The 27,086-nt window shown below is 39.9% G+C and overlaps 1 protein-coding gene across 1 annotated transcript in view; it reads left to right on the forward strand.

Moving 5' to 3' along the window:
- GRIK2 (glutamate ionotropic receptor kainate type subunit 2) overlaps positions 1-27,086 on the forward strand; it is a 669,798-nt gene that overhangs the window by 514,137 nt on the left and 128,575 nt on the right. The window contains exon 14 of the mRNA XM_090037234.1: positions 2,349-2,566. Within this exon, the coding sequence (XP_089893360.1) occupies positions 2,349-2,566 (218 nt within the window). The remainder of the gene's footprint in view (positions 1-2,348; positions 2,567-27,086) is intronic.

The following is a 27,086-nucleotide window of genomic DNA, read 5'->3' on the forward strand; positions in this document are numbered from 1 at the left end:
TTGCATCAGAACCTTAATGCAATCTAAAATTAGGTTTTGACACAAAGGGCATTTTTACACATGCACACGTCGCAGTGGCAGATGCTTTGAAAAGTGCCTGGCACTGCATTGCATGCAGTTGAATAAGTGGTGAAATGCACGTCAGTGCTGAGGCAATGTCGGCAAGGTTCAAAAGCGCGCCGCAGCCATTTTCTGTGTGCTGACATGCATTTCGTCATTTATACAGCTGCACATGGCACAGTGCAGTTCGCCTCAGCTCGCGTGCAGAGCAAACTTGATTAATCAAGTCTGTTCCAAAACAGGGGATCTCCAGCGCATTGCTGGAAAAAGGTATGTGTATAAATGCCCAAGCACAATAGGTTCTCTCCCATTTATATTTTCCCTTTTAAAAAATATAATTATGATTGTAGCCTATTAGTACATACCTTAGACATTTAAAAGTTTCTTCTTTACAATATATTTGCTGGAGGATACATGATAGAGGGAACTCATACATTTCTTGCACCCCCGCTCCCAGGAAACTGTGGGATATAGTGCTGGACATGACGTTACCTTGGGTACATGACAGTCAGCCCCTAACCAGGCTCTGTTTCACAGGCCTAGGTGGCACTCTGTTTAAGTTCTTGGGTAAGATATGAACTTGTGGTAATTGGGGTAACTACGGCGAATATTTCCACTGTTCTTTTCTTCCCAGTCTTGTTTGATGTTATTGGTGTTGACTTTTAATTTTAAAAACAAAATGAAGCTGTTGAGCTTATTGGGAAATATGTTAGTGTTATGGTGTCTAAGTGTCTGACTGACAGGGAATAGGAGCAACCACATCAGAAAGGTACTTTTCTACTTTTTTCCTTGCAGAGTTCTAGGCAGAGTCTGGCGCTGGAGTTGGCTGTCATGTCCAAGTCTGTCAACTTTTTTTGTTTGAAACAGCAAGGGTAAGATGAACTGCAGGGTAAGATGGGCTGTTTTGAATCAAATAGTCCAGTTATAATATCACTTCTTTTTTTCTTTTTTGTTCTTTAATGTCCTTTTTGGTATTGATGTTGAAATTTTGGCATAACCTCAATTATTTTGGAAATGTGTTACCTCACTGGACAATTCCTTATTTAATATAATAAAGACATCATAGTTTATTGGGAATAAAATAGTCCATCTTGCCTTCATTCCATTTTACCCAAGTAGTTAAAAAAAAAAATTGACTAAAAATAACTAAATACAACTGGTATAATGATATATAGCTACTCAAAATTGTTTTTTATATATATCATTTTTGCATAATATTTTTCAGAGATTTTATATATATTCTTTGTGACAAAACTTGGAATTATTTACTTTAAAATGATTAAGTAATTTCTTTCTATTAAATTATAATGCTATGGAAGACAGTCCATACATGCTTTTTTATGATGATATTTTTTATGTAAATTAAGTTGAATTTTCCTTGTTTTCAATAATTAAACACCAGAGAAGGTCATGTGCTACAATTTGTCTCATTAGACATTAAATTAGTGTTAATAATTATGCAAATTGCTACATAATGTCTATAGCCCCTTTGTTTTTGTGCCATGAGCAGGCAACTCCAGCAATGCATTATAATCTATCTTTATCTAGTTTACACATAACAGGCTAATATTGTCATTGCTGCTCTATGAAATTCAATGGGTGGCACAGCCACCCATGTTTATCTGAAGCTGTGGGGCTAATTATAGAGATGGGAGATGCTTTTTTTTTTACTGGAATTTGTAAATGACCCTTTATAAGAATAAAAGTGACAGAAGTCAAGGATCCATTTGCTCACTGGGGTATGAAATGCTTTTCTTTGTATTTACTTCTGTCATTGAGAGCTTATTTTTCTTTGACCAAAAAAAAAAGTATTTTTTTATGAACTCCTTAATGAATCTTTGCTAAGTGCTTTGAAGATAAAGCACTGTATAAAGACTGAAGTGTTAATATTAATTTAGAGGCTTAACCCAGCTGTGAGCATTTACTGTAAGCCTTTTTCTGAGAGAAAAAAAAAGTAGGTTTAAGCAACAGCTTTTTTCCCTCATTTTCTTCTATCACAACCCAATTAGGAAAAAAAGATCAAAATAGATTAGATCATTATCTGTACTTGGAGTCTCCCATCACTATACTTTAATTCCCACTACCCCAAAAACTCTGTCTTTGTAAGTGTAATCGGTATATGTGTGCCATTTGAGTTGTGTGTTTTTGGTACAAGCAATACGTAAACCTGTAGCTTAAAGCTTTTTTTGCACAGTGATTTTCATTCTACCACTGTGACAAAAAGTGTTGAACTCTTGTTAATTGTTTTCTGTGCACTGGTTTCACCTTTCTCCCCTAATTTCTGTTAGGTTCTGAGCTCATGCCCAAAGCCCTCTCCACCAGGATAGTGGGAGGCATTTGGTGGTTTTTCACACTTATCATCATTTCCTCGTACACTGCTAACCTAGCCGCCTTTCTGACAGTGGAGCGCATGGAATCCCCTATCGATTCTGCTGATGATTTAGCCAAGCAGACTAAAATAGAGTATGGAGCAGTTGAAGATGGAGCAACAATGACATTTTTCAAGGTAAGCTCTTATTTTCTAATTGGAAGAGAATTTTAGCACGAATAGGAATTAACCCTGTTGAGTAGTTGTTGAGTGTGTGATCTAATTCCAGTGTGGGTTTTGGAAAAAGCAAGAGAAACAATGTGTATAAAATTTATCATAGCAAATAAAACTTCGCTGATCATTTTTAACCAGAGAGTTGAATGGACTCTAATGCAATATATTGAGTCCATTGCCTGAATTCCTTGTTCAGGCAAATTTCCCATCACTGAGTGTGAGAGTGAATTTTGTCAGTGTATGGCTTATAGGGTTAGAACAATGATGTTACACTTAATTAAGAGTCTCTATTCCTCTCCTTATATATCACCTCTTTGGGCACTGAAACAGCTGGGCTGAGCATACCTTGTGGACTGTTCATTTTTGAGAATGCCTGTTTGAATTGTATTTTAAGTTAATAAAAAGCAGCTAACTCATTAAATGTCTTCCCTATTTCCACCTAGTGAGCAGAGCAATTCAGTTTACAACACAATGTTTCTTTTTAAATGAAGTAAAGCATATGCTATATTATTTATTACCGAGATAAGAAAACACTGTTTCTATAGCTCCTTCAAATACCTAGGTTGGCACAAATTGATATAAAGTGTGTACACTTGGTCAAAAGCCAGTCTGGCCCCTAGGTTTTGATAAAGGATCCTAACATTCCCCTAGTGTGGGGTTGTAGTCAAGGCCTGGCTGGAACATACCATACTCCAGAGTCCTAATTTTCCTGCAGAAACTGTTGCAAGCTAGTCCTTAGGTTTCTTTTACAGCAAGACCCAAGTAGGCTTGAGCTGGCCCAGAGACAGTGGAACACAAGGATGAATAAAAGCCATCCTTGCACTTCTCTCTCCGTATGTTCCGATCATAAAATTCACCGCTTGATCATCTGCAAGAACTAAGTGATCATTATCTAATATAATGATAGCAGTGGTGTTACCAGTGGATGTAGCATGCTTAAGTTTTGGAATAATCTTTAATAATCACCTTCTGCTTAGGAAAAATAAATTAAAATAAAATAATATAATATAAAATAAAATAATCGGTAGTAACTGAGGACTTTGCAAGGCCCTTATCTTAGTATATTAGGAAGGTTCAGGATGTTTCCCTCAAAATATCTCTTTGAAAAAGTGCTGAAGAAATTGATGGAAGTAACTAATCAACTGGGATCCTGGTTTTCACTGTTTTAAAATGGCAAGTTCTCTGATAAAAAATCGCAACTTCTCTGATTAAAACTCCCCAAATCCACATTTTTCCATGATTAAAATAAAGTACCACCATATATGCAGGTATCAGTTGAACACAATGTTTTATTGATAAATTTACAATTTTAAAGCAGTTTGGAAGCCTACCAATGCCTCAATCATTATAATAAAATAAATTATAAATACCTGTAGATTTTGGTGTTTGATTTTGGACTTTTTATTATGGAAATTCAGAGTGCCCCCTTCTCTCACCAGGATGTAGGTCTAGCTGCACCTGTGTCCCCCTGCCACCCAGCCCACTTTGTGGCACTGAGCAGCCATGATATCCTGGTGCCCTGCCCATGACATTGCCCCTCACTCCTATCCCCCAGCCCCTCAGCCCTGATGGTGCTCCTCACTCCTCATCCACAGCTCCCTGGCCCTGGTGATGTTCCTCAGTCTCCATCCACAGCACCCTCCCCACCTTCTGCTAGTGCCCTTCACTCCTCACCCACACCCCCCTTCCCCGCCACCCTACCAGAGGGGGCCCCAACCTGTCAGGGCTACAGGGCCAGAGACCTGGGTCCACAGCCCTCTACTACCTGTAGTAGCGCCCAAGCCCCAACTGCTGCTAGTGGGAGGCGGCAGCTGCTGTGATGGAGCAGAGAGTGGAGCCCAGCTGCCCACCACCCAGGGGCAACACAACCAGAGTGGGACCCATGGGGGGTGGGTATGAACTGCCTGCTGTGGACTCAGGCGGGGGGGTGGCACCCCGTTGTTGTGCACACTGCTACGGTGGGGAATGGGGGGCACATGTCTCCCAGATTTCTGTACAGGGTGGGTGCAGACTTCAGGTGTGGGATTCCTCACCCTGCTGCCCTCCTCCAAGGGCCTCCATGGCCCAGTGGGTGGGACCTGACACAGCAGGGCAGAGCATGGCTGGGCACCACTACTGCAAGCTCTGCACCACCATGGAGAGCTGCCCTCCATGCTGCTGCCCTTGCTGCTCCCAAGTGGGCAGGGGGCACCTCACCATGGCAGTACAGGGCCCATAGAAATGGCATCAAGTTTTCCTGCCTGGCCTAGTTCTGCACTGCCATGCTGGATCCTAGTGCTGCCAGGGCATGGAGGCCCCAGGGGGAAGACAGCAGGGCAGAGGGCCCAAGCCCACAGCAGACAACCCTCCCCCTGCTCACAAATCTGGGGGGCACGTGTCCCCCATGTGCTACCCAGGAGTGTGCACAGTGGTGGGGATCCATCTCTCCCCGCCCCCACCTCCCAGACTAGCTGCCTGCAGTTCCATCCCACTTCTTGCCTGGGCTCTATGGCTGTGCATGGGCTGGGGCCCCAAACCCATGCATCACCTGGGCTGGGCAGCAGACCAAAACCTGCACAACTCCCTCCCTCCCACTATGGGGGCCTCAATCTCCCGTCCACTGCTTCCCCCCCAAACAGACTTACCTGAGGGAGCTGCTTTCATGAGCACAGGCACATGTCGCCCCCTGCTTAACTGCCCTCTTCCCACTCCCCCAGCCCCTTGCAGGCTGGAACTCTGCCAGCCTGCAAGGGGAAACCCACCATTTCCCACATTTTTCTCTTTTAAAGAAAAAAAATCCAGGTTTTTCTCCTTAAAATGAGAAAATCCATATTTTTGTCCTTAAAGTGGAGAAATCCATGTTTTACTGCAGCAAACAGAAAACCTGGATCCCTACTAATCAATTACAGCAACCTTGATGACAAGAAATATGTGACGAAATTCAGCAGGAAATAATACCTTCAGAAAAGTTTAAAGAGTTAGACTTTTAAAAGAACAAAAATGATTAAAGTCAAAGGACATAACGAGATGCCACAAAGTACTTATTGAGTTACAAGGAAACACTACAGGGCTTTAATTTCATTTTTGTCTGGCAGAAGACTTTGATCTTGTACTCTTTCAGATTGGAAGGCTAAACTCTAAAATATTAGGAGGCAGTTTTTACTTTCTGTCCAGATGCCAGCAGCACTTTTCTCTGTCTGTCCTTAACTTTTTTCTTTATTTCTTGTTTTAGTTCTTTCTATTGCTCTTTCTTTTCTCTTTTCACTCCAGGCTCTGTTCCTCTCTCTCTCTCTCTCTCTCTCCTTGATTCGTCTCTTTCTATGTCTTCCCTACATATTTTCCCAAATATATATTACTCTGATTACCTCTCTTTTATAAACACTTCCCCTTTCCTGCCTGTCCCCCACCTTTCTATGGGTTGCTCTTTTCTATGCATCTCCTATTTGGTTTCTATTTTTTCTGTACCCTCCTTTATTTGTTTGGTTTGCATTACCTCAAAAGCCAGAAAAACAATGGCAAACAGTAAAGTATTGGCTGTATTTCCTGCATGGTAATGCTTCATACTGTATTTATTAAACTGGTACACAACAGAAACGAAACATCAGATCAGATCATACATTTCTGTATTGCTGTAGTACATTTTGGAAACTTCCATTTCCGTAATGATATAAATGGGAAGTCAGTACAAAGTGTACTTTTAGTTGGTTAACTTAAGGACATATTCTGCCTTTTGTTGTAGCGATTGCCAGTTTATTGGAGCTAGTGTGTTTTAGCTCCTTGTTTTAATTTAATGCCATAGAAGTTTGAAATGTACTAGAATAATGATTCTTGTACATTATTTCCCTCGCTTTGGCAAGAGTGAAGAAGGTACAAAGGAGTATATACACTCAAGTAGAAACTCTGATGCTCATGATCAGCAGTCAGCTTCTTCCTGATTTTTTAGTCATGGGTTTTGGGTTTAAATAAGTATGAAATGAGATAGTAGCATTTTACACCTGGTGCAAGGGAAGGCATAAAAGCAGTTTAGGGATTCATACAGTAGGAAACTGGAAACTAGGGGTGCCTATAATGTGTTCCGATGTGTTCTGATTAGAACACGGTGGAGCAGGCTCCATTAATTGAGTCTGCTGGAGCATTCTAATTAAAACACTCCAGCATGCTGCAGCATCTTGTATATTCAGTGTCCTACATTTTAAAATCGTGGCAGAGGTACTTTAACTAAAGCTCATCGAACAAGCCTTAATTAAAGCATCCCCCGCCCCCCCACCATTTTGCAATGCAGGACACTGAATATACACTCCTGAGAGCCATTCTAATTCAAATGCCCTCTGCCCTCCCCCAACTTGTATAGGTACCCTAGAAGACCTAGAAAGTCTGGAAGAGCATGGAGCATAGTATCTTTATGCAGCAATGGTACTACACTCTGGCAAGGTACACACATTACACTTTTACTGGAATAAGTGATCAGAAAGTGGTCTAAGATTTACCCCTTCCAGCACAGGGTGAATGTGTGTTGTGTTTACTACTGATATAAACTATGCTGCTTGCAGAAAACCATGTAAATTAAATAGATTCCACCTCAGGCTTTTTGTATTGCTACATCTGTACAATCTGTACAATGCCTCTGTATTGTTACATTATACCATTACAGATAGAATGCTCAGAAGGAAGGCATGAATGGAAGACATCACAAACTATTAGGGCTATCAATTAATTGTGATTAACACCCGCGATTTCACCGTTAATTTGATTTTGCGTTAATTTTTTAATGTACATTAATTGCTGCTGGTGAGAGGAGAAAAGCAGCCCCTCTCCTCTTGCTGCTACTTGGCCACACCCTGTTTTCCCCCTCAAACACACACCAGCCAGCCATAATATAGTTCTAATCAGTAATATATATATATTTTAAAATATAGTTTACTGTTTTTGTAAAATTATATAGATACAGATGTACTTACTAGTATATGCATATATTGTTTTAAGAGAACCATTTTGTTAAAGTAAAAACAATCATAAAACTGGGAACAGGAGACAGGAAGGGGAAACTATTTAAATACAACATTGTGAATTATGTCATTGGGGATATTAACAGCTCCACTACATTATGAAGTTCCACAAAGTTCTGCAATTAGGATAGAATACCTTGGTCAAAAAACACCCTGGTTAAAGGAGTAGGTGAAAGGAGTAGCTGATAGCAATGAGTGCTGTTGTAGCGTTAGGAAACAGGCAATTGCACAAGGACGCTAAAAGAACCAGTACAAAACTCTGTGGCCTTTTACCAGTACAAGTAAATATAATAAAAACGGCATCTCTTTAGCGTATCAGGACCAAGCAAAATCCTAATAATAGTATAGATGTTCTATTAGACTAGGATAATAAGGAAAAACAGAATGAACCTTTTTTTCCCCAATGTATCTGGAAAGAAACAAAACGGCATATTCATTTTTTATATTGATAAAAAACTTTATTTCATCAGCAGGTAGAGGAGACTGTAAAACAATAACTATTAAATACTTAACTGGATAATCTGGAAGATATTTAGAAGCAGGGTGGTGGTGGTATAACCTTTCTATTTTCCATAAGTGAGACAGTTAATGGAATAGTGTGTCCAGTTCCAGTGACCAACTTTCAAAAAAGACTTTAACACATTTTAGCTTTTGAATCAAAGGTAAAAGAATAAGCAGACATTTCTAATATATCTAGAAACTAAAGAAGATCTATCTAGTTAATTTATTTAAAGAAAGTTAAGGGGACTTGATCATGGCCTATAACTGTCTAAATCAAAATCTAGATTTCTGACAGTTGATATCAGTTTAATTTAGTAGAAATGTTATAATGAGATCCAGTAGTTTAAAGATGAAGCTAGACAAATTCAGGCTAGAAATGAGGTACATATTTTAACAGTGAAGGTAATTAACCATTGGAAGAATTTACCTAGGGAACAACTGGATTTTACATTGCTTGCTACTTAACTCAAGGTTGGATATAGTTTAGGGATAGCTCAAATAGAGGCTACAGGACAGATACAGAGATTACAAGGTGAAGATATTTGGCTTCTGTTACTCAGGAGGTCAGAGTAGATCATAGTGTTCCTTTCTAGTTTTAAATATAAAACTATTTCAGTAGGATTGCACAAAATGATTGAGCATGTAATCTGGTCCCATGTGTGTATGTGTTTCTGTCATTATAGCAAAATAAAGCATCTGAGCAAAACAGTGGCATTATGTTACAATATAAAATAAAAGCTACAGATGGTTTGTCAATGTTAAATGAAAATATGAAATCTTGGTAATAGTTATTAGTTCCAACCATAGTGAGGCACAGTAGCTGTCCTTGAGATTCACAGTAACTTCACAGAATGAATGATCTATATAGATCAGGGGTTGGCAAAATGCGGCCCGGGGGAAAGATGCGTCTTGCCAGGCCATTCTATCTGGCTCGTGGTGCCCCTAAAAAATGTAGAAAATTTATATTAATCTATCCTGGGCTGCCTGTCATGCGGCCCTTGATGGCTTGCTGAAACTCAGTAAGCAGCCCTCTGCCCAAAATAATTGCCCACCCCGATATAGATGCTCACTAAAATCTTCCCTTGAATATCTTTGGATTAAGTCTCAAAAGTCTATACCCTACCACAAGGTGAGTGGGTCTACACTATTCCCCAGCTTCTGCTTTTTAGCCTTCCTTCTCTGTGACTAACACAGGCAACCTGTTCTGCTGCTGCTCAGAGCTTTCCCAAACAGTAGCATACTGAAAATGACATGATTCTTGACTATTTCACAACTTCTTACTGAGCATGTCTACACATGCCCCCCGATGTGCAGTTGTTACTGTGCAGTCACTTAGTACTTGCTTCAGCAGTCCTGACATTACTGTGCAGTCCCAGTGGCATACAAGTTGTTTCTGGCCTTACTGTGCAGTAGCAACAAGCTACTGCATAGTAGCTCATTGCTACTCCGCAGTAGTGTCAGCATCACAGTTTGCACCCACCAATGCTACATCACCATAGCAACAAGCTACATTGCCATAGCATCTTGTGTACATACACCCAGAGTCCTGAATATAGATGGTAAAAGAACAGCAATTCAAGGTTTTAAAATTAATTTTCATTCCATATGTAAATAAGATAAAAAAACTTTCTGCATTATGTTCCAGTCCTTGTTTCTGGATCAGAGAGGTTAAGGGGTTTTTTGTTTGGGTTTATGCCCCTTATAAGATTGGAAAATCTACCTTTGAAAACTTTGTTAAAATCAGTTTCATTCTGTGAAATATTTGGGTTTTGCTTATATGTTTTTCATGAAAAAATGTGTGTGGAAAATCAAACCAGCTCTTTTTGTGAATAACAGCTGTAAAACTGACCAGAGTTGTGTTTATTTCACTCTGCTGCTGTTTGGCAAAGCTGTAAGTGCTCCAGCTGTCTCTCATCACTGTCAGTAAAGCACACTACAGTACATACACTTCGCATGTAGTCGACAACTGCAAGATAATATTTGCATTCAGAAAGCTATTTCTTTTCTTTTTAACTGAAAGCTTAAATTTTGTAAAAAGCCCTTTCCCCGCCACATGCCACTACCTAGGGCACTGGTTCTCAACCTTTTTTAGACTCAAGGCATCCCCATAACTTTTCTTAATTTATTACAATAGGTAAAAAAATAACATGACTGGAAACACAGTTTTTAAACAAACTGGAAAACGCAAATATGAATAACCATAATATGATCATTAATGCTACAACTGATCCTGGCAGTGCTCCAGTTGGGGATCACTGCCATGCTGTTATGGTTCCTGTCAGAACAGGTTCTGAATACCCCAAATCTTGAATGTATTTATCCCTGGCCTAATCATAAGCCACAGAGATCCTCTCTCCCTCTGAAGCTCTTAAGGTGTCTAATGGCACTTAGGAGTAGTGTAAGGTCTAGAAATCAGAAATTTTATATACAAAATAAAATATCTTCTATGAGCAAGGACTTTGTGCAAAATATCACCTGTAAGATTTATAATCAAACCATAAGTGCCTAACTTGGGGATAACTTCTTGTTTTTAGCATACTGCTTAAAAAGGGAGGGGAGAAAAAGGGTGAAGAGGAAAATAAAAGTGATGGGGCAACCCTATAAAATAGTGTGAGAGGAGTCTCTCTCTGCAGAATGGAGATGCCTTTGTAGAGCTTCTGGGTCCCTGCCATGGGAAGGGTCCTGTTGGCTGGTGTGGTGCAGTGCAGGGCAGCACAGCCTGGTAGCAGCTCCAGCCAGCTTGCTCTGGACCCTAGTGACAGATTCCCTTCTGGAAAAGCCTCCTGAAGTGGAACCTCCTGGGACCTCCTACCTGCCACAGGGACTGGAAGAGAAAGGCTGCCCCCTCTCCCCTCTGCCCAAGCTCCTGCCTCACTCTTACTGTCAGCCCTCATTATAGCATATTATGAAAAAGGAGAGGTGGATGCCTTCCTTGGGTTCCAAAGAGAGCTGGATCCTCTTCAATAGGGCTGTGTGAAGCTTCAGTAGCTGATTCAATTCGGAGGAGATTTGGGTTGATTTGGGGACCAAATCTCTGAATCTGAATCAAATCAGGCAACCAAGTAAAAGCTTAGAATTGCTTCAAAGCATCCAAATTGGTTCAGAAAAAGATTTGGAAAAGATTTGACCCATTCGGAGATTTGGCCATAGACTAAATAGGCAGCTGACAGCTGCTTCCAGCTGGTAAGTCTGTTGGGGTTGGGGGAGGGTGGAGGGAAGGGGCATGAGGGAAGGAGGGATTGGGGCTGGGGCTGGGGCTGGGGCTGAGACAAGCTGCCCAGCCAGGGCAGGGGGCACATTACTTGGGGAGGGGGGCAGGGGAGTGCAGGATGTGGTCGCAGCAGCGTTCTGTGGTGACTCTGCTCTGCTGTCACTTGCCCAGCCAGGGCTGGGGGGAGTGGGATATGGGCATAGCTCACTCCAGGCCAAAGGGGGCAAGTGGCAGCAGGGCAGAGCCCCCGTTCCAAGTGCTGCCACACCTGCATTCTGCACTCCCCTACCCTGGCTGGCAAGTGGTGGCAGGGCAAAGCCCCACTCCCAGCACTGATGCAAGTGCAGCAGTGCTTGGGAGCGGGGGCTATGCCCTGCTGCCACCCAGAGTGAGCTGTGCCTGCATCATGCCCTCCCCTGCCCCCATGCCAGCTGGGCAAGTGGCAGCATGGCATGGTCCCTGCAGCTCTCCCTGGTGGGGCAGAGGCAGGCACAGCCAGAGGAACTGTGGGAGAATCCCCCATGGCTGCACTGCCCAGTCCCATCCCCTGCCCAGCCCAGCAAGACTCCTGGCACTCAAAACCCCCCCAAAACAAACAAAAAACAAAAACAAAACACCCCACTCACTGACTCTGGCAGCAACAACTGGGGCCTCTGGGTGCTCATAGCAGAGCCTCTCCCCATGCAGTGTGGCACAGTGGGGGGGCATCGGGGATTGCCCTCCCACTTGGCACCCACGCAGCAGCTGTCACATTGCGCAGGTGCCATATGGTTCAGCACGGCACTGTGCACTGTCTGGGAGCTGGGCGGCTCCATGTGTCAGCAAGAGCTGACAGTACTTAGCCCCAGTGGCCCCAGCTCCCAGGCAGTGTGCAATGCCTTGCCAAGCTACGCTGCACCTGTGCCATGGGGCAGTTGCTGTGCAGGTGCAGAGTGGAAGAGGGGCGATTTCTGCTGCCTCCCAATGTCCCACACTGCATGGGGGCTCTCTGCCATGAGCGTCCAGAGGCCCCAATCACTGCTCCTGTAGCTGGTGAGTATGGGGCTGTGCAAGTAATGGGGCCAGGCAGTAAGGAGCCACAGGAGCACCTGCAGCCATACCTGGAGGAGCTGCAGGAGAACCTCCAGGCACCTGGCTATTCCTGCCTCTCCCCAGCCAGTCTGAATCACCAAATATCTCTGAATTAGTGCTGAATTTTCTAAAGCTGATTAGGCCAAATCTATTCAGGACAGTGATTTGAATCTCCAAATCAAATCACTGCCCTCTGAATTGACCGAATCCAAATCCAAATCAAATTATTCCCTATTCACATAGGCCTACTGTCCAAAGCCATTTCAAGGTCCAGTTCTGTTCTGCATCTTTTTGGATACAGGTGAGGTAGGCCAGCTTGACCTGGGAGTGTGGGTGGTATGGTACTCCTGAAAGGTCTCACAGCACCCCAGGGTGCCATGTCACCCTAGCTGAGAATCACTAATCTAAAGCAAGATTCCTGTTCATGCACTTATATAGCTATGGTTTTTGTTTGATTGTTTGTTTGTGTTTGTCTTCTGGGAAGTAGGTTTAATTTATAGCTTCATTTTATGGATAGGGAAATGGAGGAACCAGGAGAAGATGAGTCTGTCTCAAGGTCACACAGTCAATCAGGGCAGACAGGGACCTAGCTTGGGAATCCTGACTCCCAATCTGAATATTACTTGAAAGATTATCCTTCTTCTATTTGCTTCTGTGGTTTCATGTCCCCTTTCCCCCTCCTTTCCCTTTTTCTAGTTCCAGTTTCTCTACATCTTTTTTTCTCCATCATTCTCTCTGTTTATCTAATCCTATCTTCTTTTTCTCATAAAAGCCTCTTCCCAAAATGTTCTGTTCTCTTCTCAGTCCCTTGCCTTCCTGATTTTCATTTTTACCCATTCACTCCTGCATCTCATATTTTTCCTCATGGAATGTATTACTGCTTAGGGTTAGAGAGCAAGAGTCCCAGCACCCCACTCTTTCCTAATTCTTACCTTCCTGTCAGTAACTAAGGCCAGGTACAGAAGTTACATTTATTCTGCGATAAGTATGCAGAAAGTGGTGTACAGCTATAGCCAAAGAGACAGTCAGGGCACACAGAACACTGTAAATATGGTGGATCCTGCTCTGAGATAACCCTGGATGGATATGATATGAGAGAGTGGACACATAACATATTTATTATGTTGCAGGTCCATCCTACTACATAGGTACAGTGAAATAAATGTGTGATGCACAGTCTGACTGTGTAGGAAACCACTCATACCTGGGGAAATTACCTCTCTATAAGGATCAGCAGAGCCAGTGAGGGTAAAGAGAGGGTAGGTGATACAAGATGATAAAATTTTAGTTATCACTGGCTTTGTAAAACTCTAGAAAGACAATAGAGGACTTCATATTATAGCTGCATAGACACATAGTTGGTGTATATTGACACAATTTGAGGCATGCAGTTAGTCATGCAGCCTACATTAGCTCTAAGTAAAGTGGTTAGAAAATTTCAGCTTGATGCTATGGAAAGATGAGAGACAGGACCCCGGGGATGGTAACTGTATTTGTACAAAGATGTTTGAGTGTAAATCATTCTTAGCTGGTGGTTCAGCATGCAGTGTACAATTGCTGGTGACGAACACTGAAAGGCTTTAGCGTCTTTGCAAGTCTATGGTATGCAGGGTTCAGTCCATCCCCCATCTCTAACTTCTAGCAGGTAATTTCATCTGGCTTTCTCTGTACTGGAGATGGTTAGTCAGGTATTCAATATAGATGTCCCTTGACCACCACATGGTGTCAGATACCATGAGGTAGTCTCATCAATTTTGAGCAGCAGCAGGGCAACCTGCAGGCTTCATGAAACTCTCATTGCTTAAATCCCATGCGTCTAATACTTATAATGTACCAAAAAGCAACACCTGCACTGTCACATCATACCTCTTCTCCCACAGGGAGCTTGGATAGGTTTTGCTCCCTTGGCTTTGATGAAAGCCTGTCACTGGATCTCAAAGGTGATGATTATGTCAATAATGATCTTTTTATTGTCCTTTTCTGTTATAATGATGTCCGTTGTAGCAAAACCTGCTAGCAATAGAACTGTACATAAAAGAGCCTTTAAGGAACATTCTTTGAAGTAATTTTTCCTTCTTAATCTGGTGTCAGAAAGCAGATCGAACTTATGTGAAGGGCCTCATTATTTTTTTTATCCAAGTCCAGGAACAGGAAGAGCGGGAACTAAGACAACTTTGTGCCATCTTGTTGTCTAACCTTTTTTGTGGCTGTGGGAGGCCATCTTGTCTCTGCCAAAAATTAAAAACATACATTCATCTACCTGTTGCCATTCTTTACTGTTAGAACAACTGAAAATAGCTAGAGTGTAGCAGGGGTTCATCTAGCACTTTCCAAGGATCCACTATTTCCTATATAATCTTTACACTGTGGGCTGTCATGAGATGTGTTAGCTTCCTCTTTTTTCAGACACATTTTGTTAAGTCAACCCAATACATTTTATACTTGTAAGGATGTATCATACATGCAGTACCACTTATTTAGTAGAAAGCCATTCCAAGTCAGTCTTGGGACACAAAACCTTTAGTTTATATTCCTCACCTTCTCCTGTCTCTAACAACAACTCTTACAAACTTGCATTTGAATGCCTATTCAAAGAAGTAGACATAGCTTTTCAGTATAGGCTTGGTGACCCACAGTAATTACAATATTAAAGTACTTATGATATATAATAAAAGTACTTGTGATATACATAATGTACTTATGATAAAGTATAACTATTAGTTATTTTAAGGGTAAGTAGCAAAGAAAAAACATGAGAAGCTGACCTTAGGAAAAATCTCCTCTGTCTTGGGAATGAATCACACAGCTTAGGTACCATCTGTTTTCTCTGTATCCCAAAATATTCATGAGGGAAGGAATTTCGAACTGTCCTCTGCAGTAAGCTATAATTTTGCCAAAATTCAGTACCTATGGTTCAACCTGGCTTTTGTAGGTTTAAATGCTTTCCAGAATCGAGCTACATGAGAATGTCAATAAACATAGAAAAAAAATACCAATTCAGACCTACACCCCAATTCAGACCTTGCATTTGTGTTAATTTTTTCTAATACATTATCTAGTGATATCTGGCACCATAAAACATAATGAACCTGATTATAAGCAAATCTGTCAAATTACTTTAAACAGTGCATACAATAATTTAAAAAAAGCATTCAAAGTACATCACCTAGCTTTAATTTCTTAACTTTAATTGGACAGACCCACAGGGTGTAAGAAATTAATATACCAAATTGTGATATCTCTCAAACCACACATAACAATCTATGGTCATTATACATCCCTTTCTGTGCAAGTTAAACATCAAATCTTATCTGTACCACATACCCAGGAGTTTAGCTAATGATGGAAATTAGGACCTGAAGACAAGAAACTCCATCACAATGTGATTCTTCAAGTTTGTTACAATTGCTGACAGTGAGCATGGCCTCAAGAGGAAAGAAAACATTGTTCTATTTAGAGGGAAGTATTGTGGGTGTGTTTTGAGAACATATAAAGTAGGGTTTTTGCTGTTTTGTGTCAGTTGAATCATTATCTGCTGCTGTAAATTGGCCCTGAACATACTTGCCAGTAGCTTGTTTTAACTAGGTGGGTTCACTGTCTTGGCAGGGTGCACTGTGTTTGAGGGAGTGGAGGGTGGGTGTAATTGCTGATGGTACTTGTGTGCAAACTGTCCTCCTCTGTTGGAATTTTGGTATAGATGTCATTAATAGGCCCTGGGTACCTTTTATTACACTTCACTTGCCAGGGATATTCCTTTTTTGGGTTCTCAGATTGCCTTAGCTGACTGGGTCTGTCAAAAAGAAAAACTGGATTCTAGGGCCTGAATGTAAATCTTGGTGCAAGTATTTTTTCTCCTCACCTTCTCATGGCATTATGCAATTGTCGTCATTCCTCATATTCTACCTTGGAGCTCTCCAAAAACCTTCTTTATTTTCTGAGCTGTTTGTGTGCTGCTTAATTTTTATCTTCCACAAGCAAAAATGTTACCACACTGTCCCCATTATTCTTTTTCCCCATGCCAGCTTCTTTTTCTTTCTGTTTTCATCCAGTCATGGCTAGGGACAGACATTATACATAAACCGGTTTAAGGTATCAGAAACTGGTTTAAACTTATATCAGAACAGGTGTTCAGTGCACATAAACCAGTTTGAAAATGGCTGAAACTGGTTTGAGATAAACCTGGTTGAATGTAGCATCAGACTTAATTGATTTGGCTCAAACCTGTTTATGCAATGTTTGTCGCAGACCCTTTGCTGGTTTAAGATAAAACAGACTCCCCCAGCATCCTGTCAAGTTCTCTGGGCTGGGCAGGTCTCTCTCCTCCCCCCCTGCTCCCTGGCTTGAGCTCCAGTAGAGGCTGCAAGTACAGCAGGGTCTGCCTGGTTTCCCCTGCCCTACCCTACTCCTCACCTGCTGCTCACAGCTGAGGCAGGAATCTCCCCCTTCCTCCCTCCCATCTCTGATAGCACAGACCCCAGCTCCATGGATCCTAGTTATGTGGTATGCTAGCTAATGCCAAGAGGTGTCTGTGTGTGTCTCCAATTTCACTGAGGTAGATAGAACAGTGACCCCTTAGGGCATTTTGGAGCTAATCAACAGGTCAGCTGGTAAACTGTTTGAGGAGAGTTTTAACTAATGGAGAGAGGGTATTATTTTGCTGATGGGGTGATAAACACTGTTCTCAGCACCCTGCTGGCTTTTGCCTGTCAACTTGCTGAAGACAGTAGAGGGAGGGAGATTGAAAAGCTCTGTGCCATCAACACACGCATGCACTGAACACGCACCCCTTGCCTCAGAGTGCTAGCAGGAGGCTGGGTGCTGGCAACACTCCTGCCCCTTGAGCAGCCAGTGGAGAAAAGCCTGGGATGGTGCAGACAGACCTCCCTAATCAGAAGTCCTGTGAGGGCCTGGTCAGGCCCCCTCAGCTCAGTGCAAGGGAAGGGAGGGCTGCTCTAGTGCCCTCTGGCTTCTAGCCTGAGCCACTGCAGGCATGTGCCTGAATTTCCTCAGTCCAGAGAATATGTCTGTCTGGTTACAAACCAGGTCAGCCTAGCCAGGTTAGACTAACCTGCAAAGATTGAATCAATTCAGGCTCAGGCTTTTTGAATGTCTGTCCTTAGCCCATGACTGAAGTTAGAGTGGGAATTGGGAACCACAGAGAACTTTTACACCACAAACAGGGACCTATTTAATTTCAGTGCTAGGCTTTGTTTGAGGCATTGGCAGTTTATCTACTGAGAATACTTGTGCTCTCAGAAGTAGTGATAATAAAATGAACTTTTCATTGTTTTCAGAGCAAACACATCTGTCTCTGAGTAACTAACCCAGAGTTTGCAGATTTGATCTATGACTCATTCAGACTCTGTGATTCAGGAACCATTTGCCAGGCTGAACTGTCTCGCAGTTCCACCAGTCTGCTGTGCAGTGAGATCCTGCTCTGTGAACAGCTTTCAGAGTCTGGCATTGAGCTCCTGCCCACTGAAGCAGCTTGAGAGCCCCCATTCATTAGCATGGGTGAACTTGTGGTTCCGCCTTGTCAGTTTATATATGATACTACTGAGGTGTTGTCCAAATGCATTAGCATTGCTTTGTGTATGAGAAATGTTTTCAGTGCCAAAATTGCCCTGGACACCACATAGAGTCCTATTATATTGATGCATTTCCTTTCCAGTTTTATTCATTGGTCTGAACAGAATGCTTGTCTAGATGGGTTACCTTGTCTTTTGGAGATGCATTTCTGCTGCTAATTGCACAAGCTGGCTCTAATATGGGTAACCTTTTTTAGCAGATTTCTGAAATTATCCGTTAAAACAATATTACTGTATTTAGGGTCCTTATCATGAACTGCACAGATTCTTGGCATTTAACAAAATGTTGTCCTGAGTCATGCTATCTGAAGATAGATGAAGCCTCACTCAAAGAATTATCTGTGCATAAAGACATAAGACCAAATGGGTGCAATCCATTTGTTAGTCAGTTATCCTTTGCTTTTGTATAGATCCACATGATTTTGTAAAAATTCTTTTCTCAGTAGGAAAGTGTGACTTTTCAGACTTTAATAACTGAATTTTAGCAAGGGAGTCAGTGTTCTCCCTACGCAAAATTATAAAGACATGCTTTTGCAGCTGCACTGTTGAACTGCATCTGGAGTTTTCAGAAGAGATTTCTCCAATTTCATTGTCAACAGATGCAGGTATTGAGTAAATGTTGTTGTTTCTGGGACTCCTTGTATTCCGGAGGCAAGTGAGAGATTTTGTATGGTGCTGATAAATACTATTAGTAAGTGACGATGACTTTCTGATATGGAAATATGCATTATGCAAATCAATAAAAGCCAAGCAATCACCTTGATTGATTGCTCTAATAAGTGACTGAAGTGCATATGTTGAAATATGGGGATGTGATTAATTTATTTTAACGTTTAAGTGTGGTGATTGCTTGGATGGTTGAATTTTTGTTTTTTAAATATATAGAGAATACCTCTGCAGATCCTTTTAAGGCTTGACTTTAGAATTCTGGTTTTGATGTTTAACAGAAAGTCAGAAAGCCCATGGTAAGGCTGACAGCCTTTTTCACTTTAGGAAGAGGAGACATTTAATTTTTTGACTTACAGAGTATCTTCCAATACTGTAAGACACATCAGTATGAGATTATTGACAGAACCTTCTTGTCCTCTTTAGTCCATCTCCATTTTCTGCAACAGGTAGACTACTAGACAGTCATATCTTTGAAGGAACTTTCTATGGGAGAGGAAAACTAACATCAAGTATATTCTGTGATTTGATGGGATGGCTACTGAGCTTTCCCTTGGCTTTAGCCAGCAAAAAGGAATAGTACTGCCTATAAAATTACGTTCAGGCAAAACTTTCCTTCCTGTTGAACTGTTAAGGCTTTTCCTTTGACTACAGGGAAACAATAATGTGTTTGTTAATTTGTCTAGCTGTCTTCAAACAGCTCAGTTGCTTGCAAGGTTGAGGCACGAAGCATATTTTCCTATAAACACTTAAATTTTAGGCAGGAACAGAGGAACCTAAAACTGAAATTCACTTCCTAGGTCATCAAGTCCAGTCATCTGTGATCACTTGTTTTGCTATGATACACTTTGAGGTAATTGGAATAAGATAGGCAACTGTGTCATATGAAGAATTTCTAAATAGAAATTTAGAAAAATATACATTTTTAAACATTTTAAAATAAGACTTTGATCTCTGTCTCTGTCACTTCAATCTTAATATATTTCCTTACACAATAGCAGACATATAGATTTAATGCATTATATAAAGTTTTAGTTTGAAAACTTTTGTGCTAATTTCACTACTACACTACTCTGAACATATTTTTTTAAACATCAGTTCAATTTGAAATATTTTCCTTTAGCATTTTTGATATTCTCAGCATTACGTCTGTGGATCTTTATCTTCTTATCTCCATTACCCTCTGACATTCCAATTTTTTAACTAATTCTACTGTTGTCACCTGCAAATCCATATTAAATCTAAGATCACTTCATAAACCAAATCCATAGCTTCTATTAGGATTATTCCAACATGACACTGACCTTTTTAGTACACTATTTGGTATGTTGATCTTTCCTGGAACTAGTAATAGGTTTAAAAGATTTAAAGTAGAGCTGTTTATCATTGAGATTATAACTAATTAGTCTTATACTACTAACATTCCATTTTAGTAATCATGCCTAATTCTACACAGCAATTTCATCAGTGTTTCATCATTGGAAAACTCTCTAAATGCTTTACAAGAGTATCACTACCTTTATTTTAGAGATGTGGAAACTGGGCCAGAAGGCATTAAAATAACTTGCCTTCAGTCATCTAGTAGGATAATATCAGGACTGCTACAGGTTTCCAAGTTTCCTGAATCTCAATCCACAGTTCTATCCACTAAACAACACTGCCTGCATATGGAGAGAAGTAAAAGAACCACCAGTTCTTAGCAAGAACAATTTAGATTGTATAAAAGCCTTTGCCCTATTTAGCTGGCATTAACAAATGTATTTAAATGGGGATATAGAACTTCAACCATTACATACTTAGTTATGATTTTTCCATTGAAATTATTTTCTGCAAAATTTAAATGAGAAAAATAAGTTTCCTACAAATATGTCATTTCCTTTCACTAGAAAAAAACTGACATGTAATATTTGGGACTGATTACATCCTGATCAGAATATTTTGGATTATTTCCCTGATCTGAATTTTTTTTTCAAACAAAGTGTGACACTGACTACATTGCCCTTTGTGGCACATTCTTACCTCTGGTCGGGATGGAAGCAATAGAAGTTTTGTCACAGGTATATATACACCATACAGTGTGACTATTTACAGAGCTGATTTCAAGTTGGTAATGCATGAAAATATTGGCATTTTATAGGGTTCTTTTTTTTAAAGTAAATATTTTTTTTTAAAAAAGACTTTTTAAAATAAAATTGGGCATATTGGTCCTTCTTTGGATTACATTTCAAAGGTTGCAAAGTCTTTATATTATATAATTGCACTCACATTTTTGGGGCACAAAAACAAAAAACTGCCCCTTTTTTTAAATCACAGGAAAGTTTTACATTTTGAAGTTGTTATACAACAAAATTCTGGATATCCTTGTGGATGTTATATTTTAATGGGACTAACAAGCCCATTTTAGCAAGAAACAATTATCATCCAGAACACCAGTGTCTGTAAAAGCCCTGCATTGCAAAACTAAAAACAAAGAGAACTAAAAACAAGCACATATCCACCATTTTGTCTCACCCATGTGACTCCATCTGTTTGATCATATTAAGAGCTTGGATACATTTATCTTCCACCAGCAGGGCAGATGTAGCTGTGTCATCTACTGCATAGCTTGTTGTTTTTTTCACGTTTTATCAGTTCAATAGAATTTTTTTATTAAATTAAGTTAGGGTGACAGGTGCAGGTTTTTGATGCGTACACTACTAATGTAACATACTTTGCATATTTTGTTGGAAGCATGTGGGAGCTCAGTATTTATAGATGCCAGGATTTTCATTGGGAACCTGTAAATGGAAAGATACAGTTCAGCAAATTGGCCAACACACTTATTAAAAACAAGGTAGTCATTAATCAAAAGAGGCTGCAAAATTTAAAGCTGTGTACAGCCTCAGAGTTTTAAACATAGTTTCTCCTCTGAAAGTAACCATTTGGCTTTCATCAAATTTGTTCCATCATTTTAGGCTGCAACCATTCAAATATTGTTGCAGTAAGAGACACTGATTCATTTGCTACACAAGGAACCATTATTTAAAATAGTTCCTATGGAATAAAGACAACAACAACTAAAAGACAAGAAAAAGGAAGGGGCTTCTATAACAGTTTTCACAGTGATGCCAAAACTGGTGCAGGAGAAGGACTTGATAATCAAAAGAAAAAGAAATGCTGCTATTGTTATTTTTATCAAGTCTCATATGGAATCAACTTAGACTGCAGGTTGAAAAGAACCACATACAAAAGAAATACTTAGCGGCAGAGGAGAACCAATCATATACAGAATATACCATCTAGGCTTCCTGAACTTAATTTTCTACCAACACCATATACACCATTACGTACTTAGTGACCCTTTGCTGTCTACATTGAACAGACGGGAGTGTCTGTATGTGAAAGAAAGAGTAGACACTGATCTGACATCAGTTTCAGAAAAATACAAAAGCCTGTCACAGAATACTTTACTCTTCCCTAGTTATTGCATTGCATCACTGACTTCAGTCAAACAACTAAACTTTAAGACTCAAATGCAGAGCTACAGAATACGATATCATCCAGATAATGTGTTAATTATGATCTCAACAGAGATAATGGATTCTTATCCTTTTACCCAGGCTTGCTTTTACAAAATCTATGTACCTCAATAGGTTAATTACCTTGTTTATTTCTAGTGACCTATTCAACCTACCTTTGGCCTCTCTCAGCGGTGCCTCTCACTATCTTTTTGTACTTTCCTTCTGTTTTAAAGCACTGCTTTGTGCAAGTCCAGTCATAACATCTGAAGAAGTAGGCTAGCACCTGTGAAAGTATATGCCTCTCTGAACCAGTTAGTTTTAAAGATGCTATGTTGCACTGCCTTTTATATAATATGGGAAAATGCCATCTACTTCCAAACATATCCTTTTTCTTTGATTAATTCCATTAAAATCTGGCTTCATGATGTAGGATACAAACTACATTAAAAGTTGCCGTGGTGTATACACCAAACGTTTTGGTATATTCAGAACTATCCTTTCTCTTCCTATTTTTCATTTTCATGCATCTCTTGACTTCTGGGTTACAGGATGAGATGGGAGGAAAATTGGTGAAATCCTGGGAACGAGACTGATAGAGAGAGATTCTGATTTATGTCCTAAGTGTTGGAAATATAATTTTAATAATTATTTATTTAAAAACAGTATCATAGTAGCTGAATAGTGTTCCAGTTCTAAATACATAGCATGTCCTTTTACAACTTTAAACCTTGATTTGGATTTCAGTCATTGTTTCTTGATTGTTAAACTGTACTGACTTTAAGGCTAGGTACAGACATTCAGAAAGCCTGAGGTGGAATCAATCTAACTTACACCATTTTCTATGAGCAGTGTAGTTTAGATCAGTAGCTAACAGAACATACATTTGTCCTTTGGTTGGGGGAGCATATCTTAGACTGGGTTCCACCATTTTTATATCAGCCTATGTCTGTGTGTGCTGAACTTCTGTTCTGTTGCAGGTATAAAACAGTTTCTAATCCCTTATACTGGTAAAAGTGTAATGTCTGTACCTGACCTAAGAGATTGAATTAATTTTAATTTACATGGATTTAAGGGCTATCACAATTAGACTCTTAAAATACAACTGAATGATATAATACAAACTAAACAAGAATACTCATGGGACAAAATGTAGCCCTAGTAGTTTGAAGTTCCTGACATCCCACGAAAGTCTCATTCTTTCAAAGTTGTCAAAAAATGCTTATTAAGCTTATTTGGATAAGGTTAAAATGCTTTTCCAAAGAGTATGAAAATGCCAGACAAATCAAAATACCAGTGAAATTCACTCTTTCTGAATTTATGCATACTATAATTGCCTTTCATTTTGTTTCAAGGAAGCAGATACTTCCTTGATTATTCTATGATAGTGTATTTCACAGTGTTGTAGAAAAAATATGTTTATTATTTTGTGATATTTATTTTCCTGTTGCAATACCTTTTTTATACAGCACTGTAAGCATAGTACATGGTTATCAAATTAAATATTTCGTGTAAGTAGTTGTTGTTAAAAAGATGTGGTGATTAAACATCGGTGTTACAAAAAGGTCTGAGTGCCTTTGAGCTCAGTATTATTAAAAGTAAATACATAGAAACAGATATGTAAAGATGGGACTATAAAATATTAAAGGGGATATCTCATAGAAAGATTTATATTAAGTTTTCATCAAGTTTTGTTTTTGTATTAATTTCCAAAGTGAGTTGATTCAGCTCTCTGTACATGCGGGGGGAGGAGTCTGTGTGTGTGTGCATGCAGACACACATGTTCATGTAAGAGACAAAATGACTTTTTATTTCATTCATAAATCACATGAACTTCTGCATAAAATATTTGCATAATTTCATACAGGGAAAAGTTAAGGGAACAAACCCTCTTCCTCTCCAAAGCAGCCACAGACATAAAGGATAACTACAAATTAAACTCCATAATTTGTATATGGCTTTTCTCATGAAGATATTGAAAACAAACTGCTATTTTGTTACATTCCCTTTGTCAAAAAGGAAGCAGTGCCATTGAATAGCATTGCCTCATCAGACTCTTCAGTTATTATCATGCCAAGTTTCAGAGATCAATGGGGAAACAGCAGATGTGAAGGTTAGTTGGCATCTCAGAATATTAGTGGAAGACTTCCCTATGGGGGGAAAAAAGGGTTTCATTGCGTTTTATCTATACTGAGAGTACTGGTTATATCAAGCTGTCAGAAAATTAGACTATGATCGGTTTTATTACTTCAGCTTTGCCAGAATAAATTCAGAAGTTAAAAAGTTAGAGATAACTCTCTATTTTGGGAATTACTCTAAATGATTAGAACTTTGGTATATTTAAACTTGAATGCTGTAATGTCTTTTATCTCTGAATAGTGAGATCCAGCAGACTGAGGGACAAAAATTTGTTCCCTGAATGTTCATTACATCCTCAGTATGAGTAAATGCTGTTTTCTGGGTATTTTAATCATGGAATGAAACAATATGGCACCAATCCTGTAGAGTATTAATGTTTAAAAGACTTCTGCTTCACGATGATTATTGTGGCAATACTTTCATTTATGTATGTGTGCAGTTTGTCCAGTAAGGAATTGCAGCTGAAGAACTGTGAGTCTTAGTACATCAATCAAGGGGCCACTTTTTAGAGAGATTGCCCCATAGGGAGTGGGAAAACTTGCAAGTCAGTTAATAGAGTGATGTTGAGCTGGCACATCAAGTCAGTGGGTAATGGATAATAGTTGTCAGTGTGGGAGCTTACAGCCACTGATAGTGTTAGGCTGCCTTTTTGAGGGAGCTACAGTAGAGGAACAAGTGTTAGCTGTAAATGGTAGGAAATTGGTAGGAAAATAGTCATTGACACTGACAATTTGGTTCATTTTACAAACTGAAGAGTTGCACTTTGTTTTCAGGATGGCAAACTAGAAGTATTATCAGTTTTAGGTGGAAGAGAGTTTTTGGCTAAGAACATCCCTAGTCACTGTTGTTCCATTTTTTTAAAGAATGCCTTTAATTACCTTTAATTATCCTTTGAATAATATTTGAAGAATTTGAAGAATTCTCTCCAACCCTATTAACCGGCTCTAAGTGTATATTTTATACTTAAACACGCTGTTTTAAGTTTATTCTCTAGTCTAATTTATTATTTTAGAAAATGTTGTTTAGCAGCAGTATAGAAGAGGAGCCAGCATTAATCATCTAAAAGCCCTTTTTCTTATACAGGCACCTAATAACAATCAAGATATATTGTATATATTGTCCCTACCTAGCCCTTTAGTTCAGTTCACTAATTACCAGATGAATGTACTAAAACTTGCATTTAATCACACATTACATTGACATTTCAGATACTTATTTGGCCACACCATACACTGGCACTTTTGAAAAGCCATTTTCTTTTTGTCAAAGATGAGGCTTTGATTTCCTGAGAATCCCAGTCTGCTGAATTATCTCTGTATTCCACTCTGTTTCTCTAAGCACACAACAAGGAACAAAACTAAGAGCCTTGATATTAAGAAAAAATGGCCTATATTAAGGTCACAGGCAATCTGATAAGCTTGGCTTTTCATTTTATCTTAATGTATAATGATGTTTACAATTATGTTGCTTGTCCTCTATGCTTACAGTTGCATCTGGTAAACAAGAAAAAACTATTTTACATTTGGCATTAAAGCAGAGTGGAAACATCCTGTCATGCACTATTCAAAGACCAAATATCTTATCACTTCAACAAACATGGCTGTAAGCATTATAAAAGCCTTATAAATCATATCTTATCTCTTGCAACTTTCATTGTTTTCATACAACATAGGGTCAAAGTAAACACACAAGATGTAGCAGTAACATTTAAAGCTGTATCTAATGTGTGTTATTGTTTACAACCTGAATGCTATTTGGTTGGTTTAAAAAAAATAAAACTGTAACCCCTGCATTAGCAATGCAGCAAACAACCTTATTTAATTACATGGAAAAAATTAAATGTCAAGTGCTAAAATACTGAGAGATTGCAAGTACTCGCATTTGAAATTCTTGACTTTGTAGTCTAATATACATGGACACAACATAATCCACTGTTTTCTCTTCTCTCTTATGCCAGCATATTGAAGTGGTTACTCAATAACTCCTCATTCTTTATCTCTAGATAGTCAGCTACAACACTGATATGCACTGCAAGATACTGGGTGCATCTATATGTGCACTTTACTGCAGAGTTGACTAATTAGCTCCACAGTAAAGCATCACTATCTACACGTGCGCCCATAGGATAGTACTGTCCAGGGCAAGTAATTTATGATGCCACAGCACATGTGTATATAGTGTCTGGTCTGGCTGGGGCACAAGTGTGCTACAGTGGCTAGCTCTACACTGTAGCAGCCTTGTGCCCCAGACAGCTCCTCTGCTACCTGATGCTGCCATCTGGGTCCTGGGCTGAATCCCCAGGTCCCCCTGCCAGCCCAGGGCTGCTCTACCCTGGCTCAGACTGCTCTGGTCCCCAGCACACTTGTAAATGCTGTGTCCAGGAACAGCTGATCCCTGTGTGAACTGGAGCTGGAGTTTATTGTGGTGGACTAATTGCTCATTTAGATGCACCCACTGTCTTACATGTTTGAGGGTCTTGGCAGACATTACACTTATCACACAACTGACATAATAATCGCACAAGAAATTGCAACATGATATACCTTCTAACAATTTATTGCATGGTAAAATGGCAAATAAGCCACAAAGATGCTCCATATTAAATGTTTAATATTGTTGTGGCTGGTTTGTATCATGCTTCAAATTGATTATGTGGCATGTTTCCTGGGCCCAGGGCTGGCCTCCTGCCCAAGCAGACCAATCACCTGATCAATTGGCTGGGGCAGGAGGGGACTCTAATGCCCAGAACACAGACTCCCCCTGCCCAATCCCAAGATTGGGATGAGGGTAGTCCTAGGTCTTAAGCCAGAAGTCCAGGCTGCTCTC

Source organism: Crocodylus siamensis, chromosome 1, assembly GCF_052110815.1.
Source record: "Crocodylus siamensis isolate JL-2025a chromosome 1, ASM5211081v1, whole genome shotgun sequence".
NCBI lineage: Eukaryota > Metazoa > Chordata > Crocodylia > Crocodylidae > Crocodylus > Crocodylus siamensis.